Below are 20476 nucleotides of genomic sequence, written 5' to 3'. Positions count from 1 at the left end.
CATCTCACCTATTGAAGAGGTCCACTACGTTAACTCTGTTCAAGATAATCAATCTGAACCGCCAATGCTGCACCGTAATCTGGTCAAACGATTAGTCTAACATTGGGACGGTCTGGATTTCTCTAGTATAAGAATTTGTTGTAATTGTAAACGACTTATATATTAGATTAATTAGCGTGACTTTTCTCTAAAGAGACGAAAACACTTTTTGTGAGTTGTCAGCCGTCCATTTGTGTTTTGATCTGCCTTCTATACGTGTTTTGATCGAACGGTCAAAAGTCCATTAGAACATTCCAGAATCGATCTCAAGTATATATTGAAACGACTCACATCATGTTACTTCTCTCGTAGTAACCCTAGCTAGGTTTTTTGTTTTAGCGTTTTCGTTTGGAGATCCAAACTTCTTCTTACTTTCGATCTCTCAACTTCTCCTATTTTTTGATCGAAACAAGGAAGAAGGATGGCTGGTAAAGGTGAAGGTCCAGCGATTGGAATCGATCTCGGGACGACATACTCGTGTGTTGGAGTTTGGCAACACGATCGTGTCGAGATCATAGCGAACGATCAAGGAAACCGGACTACTCCGTCGTATGTAGGTTTTACGGATACAGAGCGTTTGATAGGTGATGCGGCCAAGAATCAGGTCGCGATGAACCCGATCAACACTGTTTTTGGTGAGTTTTTAAGATTTATGTCCTCTTACAGTTAGATCCGTTGTTTTTATATAATTTTATGAGATATAAAATAGTTTGTAGAGCTTTTGAATCTTCTAGTTCCATGTTGTCTGTATATTAGGCGGATTTTGAAAACTTCATGAGCATTATATCTTGTTTTGTTTACCAGATCTGGGTTGTAATGTGTTTTTCTTCTATATCTAGATTTGTGACTATATTATTCTGTTCGGTTGAGCATAACTTTGTGAGTAAAATTTATGACTTCCAATCGATTTTTGTTTGTTGTACTGTGTTTCACTTTGTTTTTCTTCTAGATCTGGACTTAAAATTAGATTGTTCTGTTCGATTGAGCATAAATTTGTGATTTTTCTTCAAAATGTGTGACATAGAGCCACTCCAACAGTCCTTTAAAACTTCACATTCAAATATAGAGGATTTGGCAATTGAACCAAAATCAACCGTCCTTCATTTTGAAAGAAGCCTCTTTAAATCACTATTCATTGCTTCATATTTGAAGAGGAGAGAGAAGATTTGAAGCTCCAACCATGGTTTTTAAACTCAGTATCGCGTCTCGTCTAGTTCAGCTCCGATACCGAGTCGTCTCGGACGAGTTTTCTGATATGTTTGAGACGTCTCGTGAGATAACTCAAAAAATTGAATGTGAGACGCAAAACTCGGTCAAAAAATGACTTTGTGAGTTGGTTCGTTCATCTCTGATACCGAGTTAGCTCTCGGTCTTGGACAAGTTTAAAATCCATGGCTCCAACACTTATCACTATTCACCTTTTCCAATAAACCATATTGTGTCCCTTTTTTTATTTTTTGGTATAAATGTCAATTTTAGCTTCCTATTTTCATGTGGCATGATTTAAATGTCACTTTTGTCCCCTGCTAATTTCAAAGTCTTTTCATTTTATATTTTAAAAATCAAACCAAATCAATTAATCTATCAAGCTCAATAGAAAATTTTCACAAATTATATTTGATTGTGAACAAATCTTTGTAATGTTGTGATTATACTTTGAAACCAACCTTTGTAATGTTTTGAGAGAGAGTTAATTTTTTTAATTGGGGTGCAATAAGTTAAAGTTGGAGTGCCAATAACAATTCTCTTATTTTTTCCCTTTAAATTGGAGTATAATGAGTAAAAATTGGAGTGCCAATAGCAAAACTATTTTTATTTTACCTTTTTAAAATTTTTTTTGTGTTTGAATATTGTTTAGAGTAATGAATAGTGATTTGAAGGTGGAACCCATTGGAGTAGAAAAGTGGCTTGGAGCCTTCATTTTGAAATGAAGAAGATGCCAATTTGAAGGCAACTTTTAAACCTCTCCATTGGAGTTGTGCTCTCTCAATGAGTTTCTGTCATACATCTAAGGTCTCTATCTATACTTGGTAATGTAAATCTGGAGTTAGTGCAGGCGTTCCTGTAATAATTTTAACTTTTAAAATAAGTTATTACTTGGGACTATGCCTTACTTATTAGTTGACATGTTTACTTCACATCTTTTATGCCTTATTTTTTTTTTTATTTTTTTTTTGGGTTTTTGTTAATCCCCTTTAAATCAGATTATATAGTTAAAATTTAATCTCAATTGTCATTTGCTTTGTTATTTAGATATTTATCTGAATTAATTGTTTAAGTTTTTTTTATTGAAATAGTTCCTGATAAACTATTTTATTCCAGATGTTTATGCTTTTATTTTCCTTCCAAATTTTGTTATATAGGTCTAATCACTTGGGTTCTCACAATCAATATGTTGCTATGATTTTTAGCTATATATTTTTTAAACCTATAGAAAAAAAGTTGTCCTGATGTCTTGTATATTTATTCATTTATGTTATGATGTCTACAGATGCAAAGCGATTGATTGGTAGGAGATTCAGTGATGCATCCGTCCAAGGTGACATGAAGCTCTGGCCGTTCAAAGTCATTCCAGGCCCTGGTGATAAGCCCATGATTGTGGTCTCCTACAAGGGTGAGGAGAAGCAGTTTGCAGCTGAGGAGATCTCCTCCATGGTCCTTATAAAGATGCGTGAGATTGCCGAGGCCTATCTTGGTTCTACTATCAAAAATGCCGTGGTCACCGTCCCTGCATACTTCAATGATTCTCAGCGTCAGGCTACTAAGGATGCCGGTGTCATTGCTGGCCTCAATGTTATGCGAATCATTAACGAGCCCACGGCTGCTGCCATTGCCTATGGTCTTGATAAGAAGGCAACAAGTGTTGGTGAGAAAAATGTTCTCATCTTCGATCTGGGTGGTGGTACCTTTGATGTCTCCCTCCTCACCATTGAAGAGGGTATCTTTGAGGTGAAGGCTACTGCTGGCGATACCCATCTTGGAGGTGAGGACTTTGACAACCGGATGGTAAACCACTTTGTGCAAGAGTTTAAGAGGAAGCACAAGAAGGACATTAGTGGCAACCCTAGGGCTCTTAGGAGGTTGAGGACATCTTGTGAGAGGGCGAAGAGGACACTCTCATCCACTGCCCAGACCACCATTGAGATCGATTCTTTGTATGAGGGTATCGACTTCTACACCACCATCACTCGTGCCAGATTCGAGGAGCTCAACATGGACCTTTTCAGAAAGTGTATGGAGCCTGTTGAGAAGTGTTTGAGAGATGCAAAGATGGACAAAAGCACCGTCCATGATGTTGTACTTGTTGGTGGATCCACTAGGATTCCCAAGGTCCAGCAGCTGTTGCAGGATTTCTTCAATGGGAAGGAACTTTGCAAGAGCATCAACCCTGATGAGGCTGTTGCCTATGGTGCTGCTGTTCAGGCTGCCATCTTGAGTGGTGAGGGCAATGAGAAGGTGCAGGACCTATTGTTGTTGGATGTTACTCCTCTTTCCCTTGGTTTGGAGACAGCCGGAGGTGTCATGACCGTGTTGATCCAAAGAAACACCACCATTCCTACCAAGAAGGAGCAAGTGTTCTCTACCTACTCGGACAACCAACCTGGTGTGTTGATTCAGGTATATGAGGGCGAGAGAACGAGGACCAGAGATAACAACTTGTTGGGCAAATTTGAGCTATCTGGCATCCCTCCCGCTCCACGTGGTGTTCCTCAAATCACAGTATGCTTTGACATTGATGCCAATGGTATCCTAAATGTCTCTGCTGAGGACAAAACCACAGGGCAGAAGAACAAGATCACAATCACTAATGACAAGGGCAGGTTGTCAAAGACGAGATTGAGAAGATGGTTCAGGAAGCAGAGAAATACAAGTCGGAGGATGAGGAGCACAAGAAGAAGGTAGAATCAAAGAATGCATTGGAGAACTATGCATACAACATGAGGAACACCGTGAAGGATGAGAAAATTGGAGCTAAGCTTGACCCAGAAACAAGAAGAAGATTGAGGATGCCATTGATCAAGCCATCCAGTGGTTGGAAAGCAACCAACTAGCCGAGGCAGATGAGTTTGACGACAAGATGAAGGAGCTGGAGAGCATCTGCAATCCAATCATTGCCAAGATGTATCAAGGTGCGGGTGCTGATATGGGTGCTGGCATGGATGAAGATGGTCCTTCAGTTGGTGGAAGCGGTGCAGGTCCCAAGATCGAGGAGGTCGACTAAGAGTAAGTAGTGAGAATTTGGGTCTCGTAGTAGTTTTTTATTTATTTTGGTAGGGACTTATAATTTGCTTAAAGACTGCAATTTGGATTTGGCCTTTTTGTGGGGGGTTACTTGGTTGGGATATAATGCTATTGCCCCACCCTTTTGTTTTGTTCTTAATTCTGCGAACATGTTTCAACTGTTTTTGGCCTTAATCTTCACTTAAGGGATTATGTTTTTGAATGCGCATGGATTACGGTTTTATTTTATTTGAATCTAAAAATCATGGGGACCATTATATCAACATTAGTTTTAGAAATCAGTGTTAAAAAGATTTTTGTTATTATTTATAGTTCTTTCCTTTTCAATCTCAGTTTTTACGTCAAGTCTGGAAGGCTGAGGTGTTGGATTTGCTAATTTTGAAAATCCATGTGGGCCTCATAGGCCTGTTTGGTAAAATCTCTCTTTAGTAATTATATTAAGCCTCAAAGTTGCCCCTATTTTATTCTGTTTTAAGTTGCAGTAAACTTATTTGAATGATATAAATGCTCTACTCGATAGAATTCTGAGTCAAGGAAGAGAATGATAGAATATTGTAAAATAATTTATTTGATTGATACAATACTCTACTTGATTGAATTTTGATTAGTGTACAGTCGTGCAGCTGAATAGCTTTCATTTCTCTGAAGGCATATCAACCTCAAATGGCCTATTCAGTTAAAGAGCCCTTGAACACCATTTGGGGGTTAGAAAAGTCCTATTGAGAAAGATATTAGACATCTTACCGAGCCCCCCTATAGAACAAGGAACAATGGTTTTGGGTTCATGATTTAAGTGACATTAGTGGTGGTTCATTTGAATGTCTAATTAATTTTGATGACCCAGTGATGGCCTCATTTGGAGGTGGAGGGTCAATTGTCACCCTTACTGCCTCTTAGATGGTGAAAAACCAATCCTTATTTTATGATCTTGAAACAACAAGGAAAGGTGAGGAGCTAGCCCTTAACCTTAACCTGAGCTATTCTTTAAGCTAAGTTGTCTCGGATTCAAAAGTGGCAGTGCAATGCATTATTGAGGATTGGCATAACCCCATGGAGAGCTAGCTGACATGTGAAGCAAATTAGATTTCTTATAACCCCGTTTACTTTAAATAGAACGATAAAAGAAAAATCTCAGTCAAAGTTGGAAAGAATTAGCTTCTAATGAAAGATTGGGGGCTTGGTTTGTGAGGTAACAGAGCCTTTATGTTTTATAGTGATTTTGAGCAGATATTTCATCTGATAAAACCATTTAGATGTGTTAATGTAAGATTATTGATCATGGGACGTGACTAACAGGAACAGAGATTGAGGCGATTACAGCAATTCTGTAAGAAATTTTTTTTTTTTAAAAATCTGTTCTATTGGGAGAAATTTTATTCTTTTAGTTCCACAGCTCTAAAACCTTGTTCTTGAGTAATGCATGATACAAGTTTTATCATTTCATATAATTTAGGTGGTATTTAGGTGGTTTAATGATTATGTAATTATGCAAATATTAATCAAATACATAATAAAGTAGATAGGAGTGCTTTTTATTTGTTAATCCTTTGTTCGATATTGCGGTACCTTTCTTTTAATTTGCTTGATGACAATATTCCTCATCTGCAATTGTCTCAATGCTACAAATTTTTTTCAAAAAACAAAATAACTCAATAATTAAATTGGCTTAATTTTAGAAGTTTTTAAGTACAAAAATGACCTACAGCATCGTATTTATCCGCAACTTTAGCTCAAGTAAGGCACCACCTTAGAGTGTTGGATTGGATCTTATTTCCACCACCACATCCTCGAAAGCTATAGTGTTAGTGGTGGATATTTCTGAATAATTGACATATAGAGGTGGATTTTGTCGCCACTACAGAGCTTGATATTTTAAAATAGAATTTTCTTTAGATAACTCTTATATCAGTGGATAAATCAGCCATTAAAAGGTTCCTACTAAAAACTATACATTGCTTATACCGCAGCAATAGAGCCTGATATTTTCAAATCGATTTTCGTAGATAACGCTTATAGCAGCGGATAAATCTGCGGTTAAACATTCATATTAAAAAAAAAAAAATACATTGCTTATAACGGCAGAATAATCTGCCGTTATAAAGCTTGATATTTTAAAATTGATCTTCTATGGACAATGCTTAAAGCAGCGGATAAATCCACAATCCGCTGTCATAGACGTTGATATTTTAAATCCAATTTTTCTTAGATTATGCTTATAGCAGCGGACAAATCCGCAGCTAAAAAGTGCCTACGACAGACTATAAATTTCTTATAGAGACAACTTTTTCCGCCACTACAAAGCTTGATATTTTAAAATCGATTCTGTAGATATTTGTTAAAAATATTCAATTCTTGTATTACCCGATCTCCTATCCTTTCTATTTTTATTTTTATTTTCTAACGAGGGTTCTATTTCCTCCTTTTGGATTGTAATCTATATGTTCTAGTCCTTCCTACAATTTATGGTAGACTCCTAATAATGAATTTGACACTTGTCTCTGCTATTGTGTCCAAGAGTTATGCCATTAGGTGTTTCCCTAGATTCTTGATCAACGTCTCATAGACGATACAAGTAATGTGACTCGAAATGGGGGAAAGAAGTAGCTTCATAAGTCGTGAACAAAATGGAATGCTAGACCAAGTTCGCAATCCTCTAAGAAGAGGTGGTTAGCATACATGTTTTCTTTCTTCTTTTAATCTCTACTGTTTCTTTTTTTTTTTTTTCATTTGATCATGTATTTGTATATTCCATGGATTTGTTTTCCTGTTAGGTATATTTCCATTATCATTCAATAGAAAACATAATTTTGGAATGTTATAGTATGGGAAAATGGCTTATTCATCAGGTCCAATAATTTTTCACTGCCGTTTTGCATGAGATTTGTTAGCTCAGATGTCGAAATCCTGATTTTCAAATGGGTTTTTGATTCATGAAAATTGTGGTTTTGTATGATTTTATGCGCACTTCACTTGCTAGCAATTCATATGATTCAAATAATAATTGTAGCAAGTAGAAAAGGAATGGGCACCCAAATAATATTTTACTTCATTGTTGCTATCCTCTATCTCATTCATCTTATACTCTTTTTTTTCTTTTTTTGTTTGTGATATTGATAATATTCCATCTTATATACATGTGTTTTTATTTGACTAAATTTTAATAAACCTTGAGTCATTGTGAATATTTTACCTATTTAGTATTTAAATAAATAAATCAGTTATTAGTGCCGTTAGAAAGTTATCTTTGGCAATAGCTTTATGTAGCAATTTCATTGTAAATGGATTAGTTTGAATGAGAGATACACACAGTTCAATCTCAAAATCTGATCAAGAACAAAATATTTTAAGAGAGATGGTTAGAAATACAATCTTTAAAAGAGTACGTGTGGTATTAAGATCAGATTCAAATAGTGTAAAATTTTCCACTTCCAATCCAAAGACTTGGTCTAATCAAATGTTCTCATCTTTAATAATAGGTATACTCTCTTTAAAGTATTTTCATAATAGTTCTTAATGGCCCTAGCTATAACATAAAAGAAGACTGGTGTGTTGAGGTTGTTAAAGGAGAAGCCAACACACATTGGATTGTTTATATATGTAATTTTCTTTCTTGTTGAAAGGCCACATAGGACCTTGATGGTTGCTGCAATCTTTTGATCATGCTCTCAGCAGAATACTTACTTCAACAAAGAAACTTTAGAGAGAAAACTAAAGTAGATGCAGAACAACATTATACTTCCAACTTCTCATTAATAAAAATATAATATAAATCCTATAAGTAAAAATAGTTAAAAGCAACGAAACAGTAAAATAATAAGAAAAAAACGAATGGCCAGATAATCCCAAATGGCCATCCAAAAAAAACCAAATTCAGAAGAATCCCACCAATCTAAACGGCTGAAGTATAAGATAGATAATTAAAACAAAAACGGAAAATTTACTGTCCACCATTTAGTCTACCTCCTCAATCTTGGGGCCAGCACCGCCACCACCACCACCACCAGCACCAACTGAAGGACCATCCTCATCCATACCTCCACCCATGTCAGCACCCGCACCCTGGTACATCTTGGCAATGATTGGGTTGCAGATGCTCTCCAGCTCCTTCATCTTGTCATCGAATTCATCAGCCTCGGCAAGCTGGTTGCTGTCCAGCCACTGGATGGCTTGTTCAATGGCTTCCTCTATCTTCTTCTTGTCTGTTGGATCAAGTTTCTCTCCAATCTTCTCATCCTTCACAGTGTTCCTCATGTTGTATGCATAGTTCTCCAATGCATTCTTTGATTCAACCTTCTTCTTGTGCTCCTCATCCTCCGACTTGTATTTCTCTGCTTCCTCAACCATCTTCTCAATCTCCTCCTTTGACAACCTTCCTTTGTCATTGGTGATTGTGATCTTGTTCTTTTGACCTGTGGTCTTGTCCTCAGCAGAGACATTTAGGATACCATTGGCATCAATGTCAAAGCATACTGTGATTTGAGGAACACCACGTGGAGCGGGAGGGATGCCAGATAGCTCAAATTTACCCAACAAGTTGTTATCTCTGGTTCTTGTTCTCTCACCCTCATATACCTGAATCAACACACCAGGTTGGTTGTCCGAGTAGGTAGAGAACACTTGCTCCTTTTTTGTAGGAATGGTGGTGTTTCTTTGGATCAACACGGTCATGACACCTCCGGCTGTCTCCAAACCAAGGGAAAGAGGAGTGACATCCAACAACAATAGGTCCTGCACCTTCTCATTGCCCTCACCACTCAAGATGGCAGCCTGAACAGCAGCACCATAGGCAACAGCCTCATCAGGGTTGATGCTCTTGCAGAGTTCCTTCCCGTTGAAGAAATCCTGCAACAGCTGCTGGACCTTGGGAATCCTAGTGGATCCACCAACAAGTACAACATCATGGACGGTGCTTTTGTCCATCTTTGCATCTCTCAAACACTTCTCAACAGGCTCCATACACTTTCTGAAAAGGTCCATGTTGAGCTCCTCGAATCTGGCACGTGTGATGGTGGTGTAGAAGTCGATACCCTCGTACAAAGAATCAATCTCAATGGTGGTCTGGGCAGTGGATGAGAGAGTTCTCTTCGCCCTCTCACAAGATGTCCTCAGTCTCCTAAGAGCCCTAGCATTCCCATTGATGTCCTTCTTGTGCTTCCTCTTAAACTCTTGCACAAAGTGGTTAACCATTCGGTTGTCAAAGTCCTCACCTCCAAGATGGGTATCTCCAGCAGTGGATTTCACCTCAAAGATACCCTCTTCAATTGTGAGGAGGGAAACATCGAAGGTACCACCACCTAGGTCGAAAATGAGAACATTTTTCTCACCAACACTTGTTGCCTTCTTATCGAGACCATAGGCAATGGCAGCAGCCGTCGGCTCGTTAATGATACGCATAACATTGAGGCCAGCAATGACACCGGCATCCTTAGTAGCTTGACGCTGGGAATCATTGAAGTATGCAGGGACAGTGACCACAGCATTTTTGATAGTTGAACCAAGATAGGCCTCTGCAATCTCACGCATCTTAATGAGGACCATTGAGGAAATCTCCTCAGCTGCAAATTGCTTCTCCTCACCCTTGTAGTTGACCACAATCATGGGCTTATCACCTGGGCCTGGAATGACCTTGAAAGGCCAGAGCTTCATGTCACCTTGGACAGGGGCATCACTGAACCTCCTGCCAATCAATCGCTTTGCATCTGGAGAAGACAACGAACAATACTTTCAGAGAAAGTTCCAAGATGGAAAAAAAATTCAAAAGAATTTCCAAGAAATACACCACAATAGAAAACATAGGCATAAAATAAATGACTGCAAAAAAAAAAAAAAAAAAACTCTTCATACAGGCAGATATGATTATTTACGAACAAAAGCTACAAATTAAAAAAAAAAAAAAATGGGTGAGCACATGAAAGTGACTAAAAATGATTAATATCTAAGCAACAAGGAATAGAAGCAAAGCAAATAAACATGTTTAGGCTTGTTCATTTGAAGGCATGGTTTTAAAACTCGTTTTGACATCAAATCATGTCTTTGAGACGACTTGTCAACTCGTCTCGTTGGTGGATGACACCGAGACAGCTCGGACAAGTCATCTCGGTCTCCAACAAGATTTAAAACCATGATTGAAGGTTACTTTGTATTAGCCTACGGTAAATCAAGTGGAAGATTCTGTGGGCCGAGCTCCACATCAAGGCGGCTGGAGGATTGTAGTGGGAATAACACAGGGCATCAGGGGATTCAATCCTGATTTAAAACTTTTTGGTGTTAACTTTCTATTCAATTTCATAGTTTTTTTCTAGGGCAATTTCATGCTTATGAACTATAACTCCATTTTAGGATTTCTAAAAGGGATTTTCACATTTTCTGACAGAAAGTGAGATTGAGAGATTGTAACCCTGGTCTTCACATAAAGAGTGAAACTATCTCATCATCGCTCACGGACATAGGTAACCTTGCCCAACTACATAATCCTGAATCATTCTTTTTTACAATTAATTTGTGTTCTATTTTTTTATGTTATCATGCACCTATTTTCTACAAAAACAATACAAATAGATCCATGGATCCTGTTGATACTTTGTACATTAAAAATCACAAAGAAACAATTTTGTTGAGATCTCAAGATAGAGCTTATCCAAAAAGCTATGCAATGGTATATTTATAATAATAGTAATAATGAAATCTCCAATGAGTTATGATCTAAATAAATTTCACAGATCTAACAAACCAGACCTAGAGAAGATCTTTTATGAAAAGTATAGATTTGAAAAATTCATCATCATCAACAACAACAACAGCAACTACAAAATCTTAAATTAATTAAATCACATAAAAAACAAAAATAAAAAAGTAAATTTTTTTTTTTTTTTGCCTTTCAGCAAGTCAGGACTAGAAAACTCTCTACGAATTCAATTTCTATTTAGATATTGTAAAAAATCATATATTTTTGAAATATATAAACAGAATAAGACGACATCTAAATGCTTCAAATCTATCATAAAAATATAAATCAGAAAAGATGCATCAACAAACAACAGCAAATACAAACTCTTAAAATACTTCAATCATTTATATATATATATATATATATATATATATATATATATATATAAATTATGATTTCGGCAAGGACGGACTTTAAATTCGAACATTCAAGTTTCTACTGAAGTACAGTAAAACATTGTAAATTTTCAGAATATATCCACTCCAAACGGATCTAACAGTCAGATCTAGAAACAAAAAGCATCAGATTTAAGAAAATGAGATCAAAATTTACCAAAAACGGTGTTGATCGGGTTCATCGCGACCTGATTCTTAGCCGCATCTCCAATCAAACGCTCCGAATCAGTGAAGGCAACATACGAAGGAGTAGTCCTGTTCCCTTGATCGTTCGCTATGATCTCAACACGATCATGTTGCCAAACTCCAACACAGGAGTATGTCGTCCCAAGATCGATTCCGATCGCAGGACCTTCACCTTTACCAGCCATTTCACTAGATCAAATCGATCAAAATCGCAAAAAAAATCGAAATCTGAAGGTTTGAAAAGAAAGAAAAATAACGAGATTGGTAAACGAAGCAAATCGCAGACTAGGGTTTGTGATTTAAAAAAATGAAGGGAAAGCTTCATAATTTATAGGTTTAGCGAATTTTTTTCGAGTTTCCAGAATGTTCTAATTGAATTTCAGCCATTGGATCTAAAGTATTGGACGATTAGGAATGTCTTTTGGGATTTTCCAATGAAAAACTAGAGATATTTTTTATTTTTTTAAATCTTTTTTAGGATCTTTCCTTTGCGTGTAGACTCCGTCTCGTTCACGGACGGAGACTTTAAAATCTAGACCGTTCGATTTCGTTAGCCAGATTGGAGAATAACATGGAGCCACGTAGTCACGTCTCATTGCGAAACTCTATAACCATTCTTGTCCATGAGTTTGCTTCATTTCCCTGTATTTACATAAGTGGAGAATTTCATTTTCACTTCCAACTTTTGTGTCAAATAGAAGATTCAAATGCATGTAATTTTACCTTTTTATCCCTACTAATTTAATAAATTCCAGAAATAACCCTTCCAATGTAACCAAATCAAACCATATAACTCAACTCTGACTATTAGGGTTGTCGACGGTCGGGTTCAGGTTGGGATTGGTTGAGTTCTAACTCGACCCGGACCAGGGCCTCCACCCTTATTGGGCCTAAATTGGTGGTGCTCATGCTCGAACATGATCCTAAAATGATAGAAACCACTTGATATTGTTTTCATCAAAATAGGGTTTAATCTCTGTTCTAATGGGAAAAATGATTAGAGATGAAGTTCAAGTTTGTATTTGTAAAACGTTTTAGTCATCTTTTCTTGAACATCATACATCAATAAATATGATAGATGTAGGTGCCAGCTAGCTTAGTTGCTAAAGTATTTGAGTGATGATAGTAGAGATTTGGGTTTAAATCTCTCCATCATTGAGTCACGAAACTCATTAAAAACATGCTAACCAATAAAATATATATATAATAGAAGGGTGAGGTTAGGTGTGGTTGGGCATTGTTAGGCCCTAGTCCGACCTGAATTTTTATTTGATCAATGGTAAGTAATTTTTTTTTTTAAGAAATAAAATTTGACTATTTTTATAGATCCCTGATAATTGGTCAATATCATGGATCCATAATATCATTGATCACTGCTCATTGATAATTTTTCAATAAACATTGATCAATGATAGTAACTTTAATGGGTTTTGAGCCAAAGCAATAGGGTTAGCTTGGACTAGGTTTAAGTTAGTTTTATCTTACTCTGTATCTCGAAGAAAAAGATCTATAATGTTAGTCTTAGTTTTGTCCTTGACACAGTTCAAAATATCATATTGTATTACAATGTATCGGCCGATGCACATGGATATCGATCAAGACTGATATAAAACATTGAATGTTTCAGGAATGCATCGTTATGTATATCAGAATGTATTAATAGTTTGGGCTTTATTCTCTCTCGTTATCTCGATGTGAGTAGCCCTTTTTCTCCTTCCTTTATATGGCTAAAGCAGTGGGTTGATATTCTTGTTCTCTCAGTTAAAGAAGTTTCTTGATCTCAATTTCATTATGGATTTGTTCGGACCAAGCCCGGTCCCTTTTACTTTTGAATTTGCCTCTTGAAACCCAAGCCCAACTTAGGAAAACTAGACATCTCCCGAAAAATACTTTTAACATTCGTTTCCTAAGATCATCTCCTACAAACTTCCTTTTCCTCTTGATGACCTCTTTAAAACCCATAACGCGTTTGGTTTGTCGTTCTTCCATGCCTTGGTCCATTAGTTGCAATTATTGAGCTGTGATGATTGGGCCTTATCAGGCCCATAAGTGCTGTAGAAGATATTACCGGTTGTTCCACATTTCATGCTGTAAAGATACTATTTAATAAGGAATAATATCCCCAATGGTGCATAGTACAACTGTGGTAAGAAAATCACAGGTTTCCTTGAGATCATTAACAGTTTCTTGGAGACCCATTTTTCTTGGAAATCTCTAGGAATATTCTCCTATCTCAACACTTGAAATCGGGCTAATTGCCCCGCCTTGGTGATAGGGTTTTGGGGCAACACAAGCCCAAACCAAAATTAAGAAAATAAATCCCGAGCCCAATATGGACTTGGCCCAAATTTTCCTAGTGGGAGCCTGATTCTTGTTGTTCATATTTAAACCCAACTTGGAGCAGTTTGGGGTGAATCCACACCCAAACCAATATTTATTTATTTTTGCACCTTCTAACTAAATAAATATAAAATCAAATATAGGCCCAATGTGGACTAACCAACTAAAATGGACTGTAATTATGTTGGACAAACTGTCCAGAAATGTTTGGGACGGGAAGAAAATTAGGGCTGCAACTTGGGCGGGCTGGCCCAGATTCAACCAGATTGCTGGACTAGCTTGAGTTGAGCTTAGGTTAGAAGAAGTTAACCAGGTCTTAATTCGGGTTGAGCTTGGTTAGAGGAACCCAACTCAGCCCAAACCCGAGGCTATTAAAAATTATAATTATTTTTATATTAATTATATATTTTTACTAAATTTTAAAGGGCATTTTAATTATTTCTTGTTTAAATTATACAATTTTTATTATTATTAATTGTATTTCTTACTTAATATATATATAAAGAAAATAGGTTGCAGTTCTAAAGAGGGGGAAGGAATAATATATATATATATATATATATATAATATATATATTATATATATATATATATATATAGAAAGAAAATAGGTTGCAGTTCTAAAGAGGGGAAGGAATATATATATATATATATATATATAGAAAGAAAATAGGTTGCAGTTTTAAAGAGGGGGAAGGAATAATTTCATAGAATTTTAAGGGTATATCTTCTCATCCACAAGAAATTCAATACATGATTTCACTAAATCCAAAACAACCAATTGCCCATGGATAGTTTTGTAAATTGTGAATGCCCTCAATACATGTGATTTCATGTGATTGGTCGATCTAGGCTTCCTTGAAATCCCATATTAATTTTTCTAGGAAATTTTTTTCCTCATCTCAACCATTTGTTGTCCAAAAACATTTAAAACCAGAATTTTCCAGCTTAAAACATTAGAAATTATTCAAGTACTGGTAAAATAAACCAATATTCTTTGATATGACCTGCAAAAGTGAGTTCAAGCCAAGTGTTATATTTGTTGATCCTTGGGTCTCCTTATTTTTGGTGTAAGATCGGCAAGGAATTTAAATGGATCTTTTTTTAGGACTTTCTTATCCGTTGGGAGTGTGTTTGTAATCTGTCGGAGTTGTAGCTTTGTGGTTGTCTTTTGATTTTTTTTTTCTTTCTTATGTTGGTCATGTCGATCTGCCGCTTGTATTTGTTGTTCCTTTAATCTATATATATATATATATATATAAACGAGTTCATATAAGAGAATATTCTTTGATAGAAATATTCTCTGATTAGACTATTTATTATTAGTTATGTGCCACAAAATCCATCATCTCCAACCTTTAATAGAAAATAACTTCAATGTCTTCATCATCGACCCCGTCAAAGCACCTTCATTATTCTTCCCAAAAGTGGGTCATCTTCAACTCTAGTGGTACCCTTGTCTTCAACCCTAAGATTCTATCTCCTTTAACCTTCAAACCTCAAGAACAAATAGATTTATATTTATATTTTTAATTTCTTTTAATGGGTTTTTGGATTAAAAAAAAATGAATAAATTGAGAAAAAAGTTGAAGATTGAATTTTTTTTTTTTATTATAAAGAAAAATCAAGAATTCTTTACAAAAGTTGAGTGAGTACAAGGTTGAAGAGATGAGGTTAATGAATTAAAATAATTTCAGTTAGATCGGTAGATAACGGCATTTGTATCATTTTCTATTAATTTCTTAAAGAAGACCAAAGCCAAGGGGGTATGTCAATTGTCATCAGTTTGAAAACATTGGAGTATCTCAAGGGTTTTGTTAACATGTGCCCTAAGGGCACAGGCCGGCAGGCGTGCATTATTACAAAATTCTCCAATTTTGCAAAAACATGTAAAATTCTCAGAATAAGAGAGTAGTCCATTAAATTGATGAATTAATTGGTGATTTATCTCAGGAATAGGATATGTTTTTAGGGAGGTTGAGGATGATGGGTTTTGGAAAAAAATTCAACAACATTATTTGTATATTTTCTGTAACTTTTCAGATATTTTTATGAAACTTTCCCAAATTTGTACGAATTAACTGAATTGGACCCTACTAAATAATTATTGAATCCAAACTTTGTTACTAAGGAGCCACTCAAAGCACCCTAAAATTAGTTGGAATAATTGAATTAGACCTTTCATATGAAGATAATGCTGACCAGGTTTAAACCCTTTGAACCTTAATATCCTAACCAAATGTGAAAGAGGGTTCGACCTCATAAGCCAAGTAAATCAAAAGCCTTGGACTTTTTAGACCACATGATTGATGATTGATGCTTGGTCGGGCTCTACTGGGTACAAGATCTTACTTTTATATATCTTGATGATCCCATCAATTTCTCTTAATTTTACACAAATGAGGGGTGGCTTTATATTCCAAATGTCTGAGATGGGCCCCTTTTACAGCTTTAATGATGTTGGATAATTGCTGTGAAGCTATACGTTTAGGTTCCCTAATGGATAAGATATATATTGGACCCCTTTGATCACATCAGACTAATGAAATCCATCGGGTACAATTCTAATTACATCCAAATTTACATCATCAAATTTAAAGTGAATTTTATTGCCAAACCAAGTATTCTTATAAGAGTCTTGTTGGAGTGATCTCAAGATTGAACCCTATACCGCACATCTTGACAGGAAAGTGGATAGGAGCCATAGATGCTTTTTCACTTGTATCTTGACGAAAAGCATCTATAGTTCCATACACTTTCAGGTCAGGGTGTGTGAGGTCCAATCTTGAGGTTACTTTGGCCTTCTTCTTGTTATTATACCTCAATAAATAGAATTAAATAGATTTTAGAGATTTGGTTCTACAAACACGATGACAAAATTCACAAATCGATTAATATGTGATTCTCTATATAACATGAATCAAGTATCAATCGTCACCTGAATTGATTTGTGGTTCGGTCTGGTAGAAATGAATCTGATAACACAGGTTTATAAATTCCATAGTTTTGAAACTCAAGAAAGGAAGCAAATTGGGGGTTAGTATTATAAAATTGACCAAAACAAAGTATTGTTTAAGTCGGGATTTGTACCATAGATTATTGCCTTTGAAAGAGGGGGACAATGTCGTCAATGGTGGCCTTCTTTTCAGCCTTAAGTGACAGTTTACAAATGGTGTGTTTCCAACAAAGGTCCTATAAATAATATTATTAGAAGAATCCATAGTTAAATCGATAAAGAGAGTAAATCCTGAATTATTAAAGTAGTTTGGATTAAATAATTTACTAATGAGGTTTCACACTTATTTATAGATATTCTTTCTTCATTCTAAGTCTAGGAGGTCAACAAGGGATTAGCTACCCCCAATTGTTGAAATCTTTTCCTTAATTGGTAGTCGAATAACTGACAGGACCGACAGTGTTACTCATATGAGACCGAGCTATGGACCTTGGGGTAGTCTTTGGTCTACCTCGGCTTGGTAAACACGATGTGCCTTCCTGCTTGGTATGTATTTGGCAAATGTGGTTAGCTCCTAGGGGTGGTACCTCAGCCTTGTAAATCTAAGGTGCCTTCATTATATTAGAAAGTCTTAATTTGACCATTCAACTTCAGCTGAGGTGATGGCGTTGGGGTTGAGTCTTATTGTGAGGTTGTTGGACGGGCTGGGATTAATCGATTATGCTGATGCAAATCTCAAGATAATACGTGAATGAAGGATTGGGTGTACAGAAATCTGACCCTCACAACTATGTTAGTTCAATTGCTATTAATATCATTCCATTAAGAATTCATAGTCTCTACTCTAAGGAGTTGGAAATATTTCAAGAGTGAATTAGCATTTCGTAAGCTGAAAATAAGTTATTTATGATTTCGGCCACTTTTCATTTTAATTATCAAAATGTGAGCAATCAAGTTTTCGGTAAAAAAATTCAGAATGAAGCGTCTATTTCGCAGGTTCAAAGTGAAATTGTCACTTTAAACATGCGAAATAGTCACTTTAAAAATCTCCGAATTTGTTATCATTCATATTTTGGTAATTAATACAAACAGTGAGTTGGAATCGTAAATTCGTCAAAAGTTGATCTTTTTCAAAAATATCTCATATTTCAAACTCATCTCCTTCATCAAAACTTTAAGGTCACGTTTAATAATTTAAGATCATGACAAGACGGTAGTTAAATTTTTATTAAAATTGCAAGAGTAGAAGATTCAATCTCTTTCGTAAAATACCATGGCCGTCTTAAGAGAAGACAACAGGGAAAAACAAATTTCTCTTGATTTTGATCTCCTCTGAAATCTCTTCTGTGGCTCTATTCAATACGCCTTAACCTTGTCAAGTTTTGCATTTTGATGTTTTTGGTTACGACTTTGGAAAAAATTTACGATGATTTGTCGGTGTACATTTGACAAAAAAAACAAAATTTGCCTAGTGGTTTTGTAAATAGTAAAGATATGCTTTTACATAAAGAAAACAATATTCCCTATCCTGGTTTTTCATCGGACCCGCCGGTGTACTGTTTCCACACATGCTTCCCAAAAATCTGTGGCGAATACAAGCACTCATTTGGTAAAGTTTTACAAGACTAAAAAGTTTTATTTATCTTGATTTTATGCCTCATATAACATAGATTTGTAATTTTTTTTTTGCTTGAAATCCACATTGCAAATGTGGAACAAGCACTCGCAAAGACTCGATATGACCCGCAAGACTTTGTTTTCATACGGACTCTACCTAACAATAACATGGCCTTGGACTGAGAACAATCTTGTAAAGGATGGGAAAAGGGGAATACTTCAAGGGATTTCAAGGAAATACTTACTTATAGATAATAGAAAATTAGTACTATTTTTTTTTCCTGAAAATACATGTTTAACTTCGTATCTCAATGTTTGTTTAATGGAGAGCCTTTTAGAAAAGTCCCAAAACACATGGGTGGGAATGTTTTTGTTGAATTATGTAAATGGTTTTAAAACAAGTATTCCCTCTACCCACCGATTCCAGGTGGACTAGCTTGAATCATCTCATCTTAAATAAGATAAATTGTGGATCTATAATTATTTATTAATAATTTTATATATTCAAATAGTCATAGTTTTAACGAAAAATTGGATTTGAATATGCTCAGGCACAAGATCATAATTCTTCGTAGATAATAAATATTTAAATCATTACAAAACCATCATTTTTATCAAAAATACAAAAAACCAATTCAGTCAACTAATATTTTCAAAATAGCAAACAACTTGTATCACGAACAAGTCATGTGATGTCTGGCAATGTAGATAAATCCAAAGACGACCGATCTACAAGAGAGAACAATTTTCCAATTATATAATCAGTTGCCTCTCAAAAGAATGTCAAACAATTGGGCATCTTATTAAAATTGAATATCATGTAATGAAAATAATTCCCACCTTACCTGGAATAGAAAATTTTCCAAAAATGGTAAAATTCCTGACTCAAACATGCTAATACTCTTAAAATTACTAGCTAGTCAATGGAATTTTGTAATGGAATTTTTGGTCAAGCATGTTTGCCAAGATCTAAGCATCAATATGCAATAAGAGTGATTCTGAAATATACTTGCAAAGTTATGCCCCCGGGAGATAGGGTACACATCTTTTTTTTCTTTCTACCATTCCTTTTGACCTTCTTTGGATCAATCCCCTCCTCAAACTCTATGTATTCTTATTCTATCTCTTCATCAAAATATAAAGTACGATTAACACTAAATATCCCCATAATTCACGAACAATACAGAAATAACTCATCAAGTCATCTCGAGGATTATTTTTAAAAGAATAATGCTGAAATGACCTTAAGAGTGTACCTCACATTGCACATCTTCACATAAAAGTGTTTAAGAACCATAGGATTTTTTCATTGAGATATGAGTAAAAAAGCATTTACGAATCATATGCACTTTCACGTTAAGGTGTGCGATGTGATGTGAAGTACAATCTCGAGGTCAGTCCAAACAACTCGACTCATTTTAAAACCATGGTTTTGAAGGTCCAAATTCCCAACTTCCAGTAAAACACTAGCCTTAAATGACTTATAGCGGGCACTCCAATCAAGCAAACGATTCAGATGAAAAAGTAATCCTGAGTATCCCAAGAGATGAATTTCTGGTTCTTGTTATCCCAACCGTCCGTTTAATATTGACCCTCACACGGCGTTTGAGGTTAGAAAATTCCAACCATCTATGTACACGTGGAGTCTCTGATACAACAAGTTTTTGAAAGAGACTAAAACAGTGAAACTAAGTGACCTAGAATTTTCAAAGGGAAAAGAATGAAAATCAGTCAGAATTTCAATATTATATTCCCATGCATGAGAGAGAGAGAGATAGAGATAGAGAGAGAAAAGACCGGAAAACAAAGGTACCTTCTGACAGTGACACTTCCACAATGCCCACCACCATGACTGGCTTTTTCCTCAATTTTTTCTTATTAAAAAAAAAATATATTATTTATTTATTATTTATAACTTTTTAATATTATTTCTCCGTTAGGGTTTCCATCGTATCTCTCTCCACTTGCTTCCATG

The 20476-nt window shown here is 35.6% G+C and overlaps 2 protein-coding genes across 2 annotated transcripts; one reads left to right on the top strand and one right to left on the bottom strand.

The window, feature by feature from the left end:
* The first annotated feature begins 332 nt into the window (after positions 1 to 332).
* Positions 333 to 4483, top strand: LOC147395259 (heat shock cognate 70 kDa protein 2-like). The gene is given in 4 exon segments (XM_086450430.1): positions 333 to 674; positions 2531 to 3862; positions 3865 to 4026; positions 4029 to 4483. Coding segments are annotated over 4 exon segments (1941 nt in total). The 5' UTR covers positions 333 to 460; the 3' UTR covers positions 4262 to 4483.
* A 3516-nt stretch (positions 4484 to 7999) lies between these two features.
* On the bottom strand, positions 8000 to 11901 carry LOC147395258 (heat shock cognate 70 kDa protein 2-like). Its single transcript, XM_086450429.1, has 2 exons — positions 11561 to 11901; positions 8000 to 9980 (listed from the first exon to the last, which is right to left on the bottom strand). The coding sequence occupies exons 1-2, from the start codon at positions 11772 to 11774 to the stop codon at positions 8233 to 8235; spliced, it is 1962 nt and encodes a 653-aa protein (XP_086306555.1). The 5' UTR covers positions 11775 to 11901; the 3' UTR covers positions 8000 to 8232.
* Between the last annotated feature and the right edge of the window lie 8575 nt (positions 11902 to 20476).

Source organism: Akebia trifoliata, chromosome 8 (genome assembly GCF_017979445.1).
Source record: "Akebia trifoliata isolate Shusen 1 chromosome 8, ASM1797944v1, whole genome shotgun sequence".
Taxonomy (NCBI): domain Eukaryota; kingdom Viridiplantae; phylum Streptophyta; class Magnoliopsida; order Ranunculales; family Lardizabalaceae; genus Akebia; species Akebia trifoliata.
Note: the sequence above shows the minus strand (reverse complement) of the source record. Positions and strands in the feature narration are given on the sequence as shown.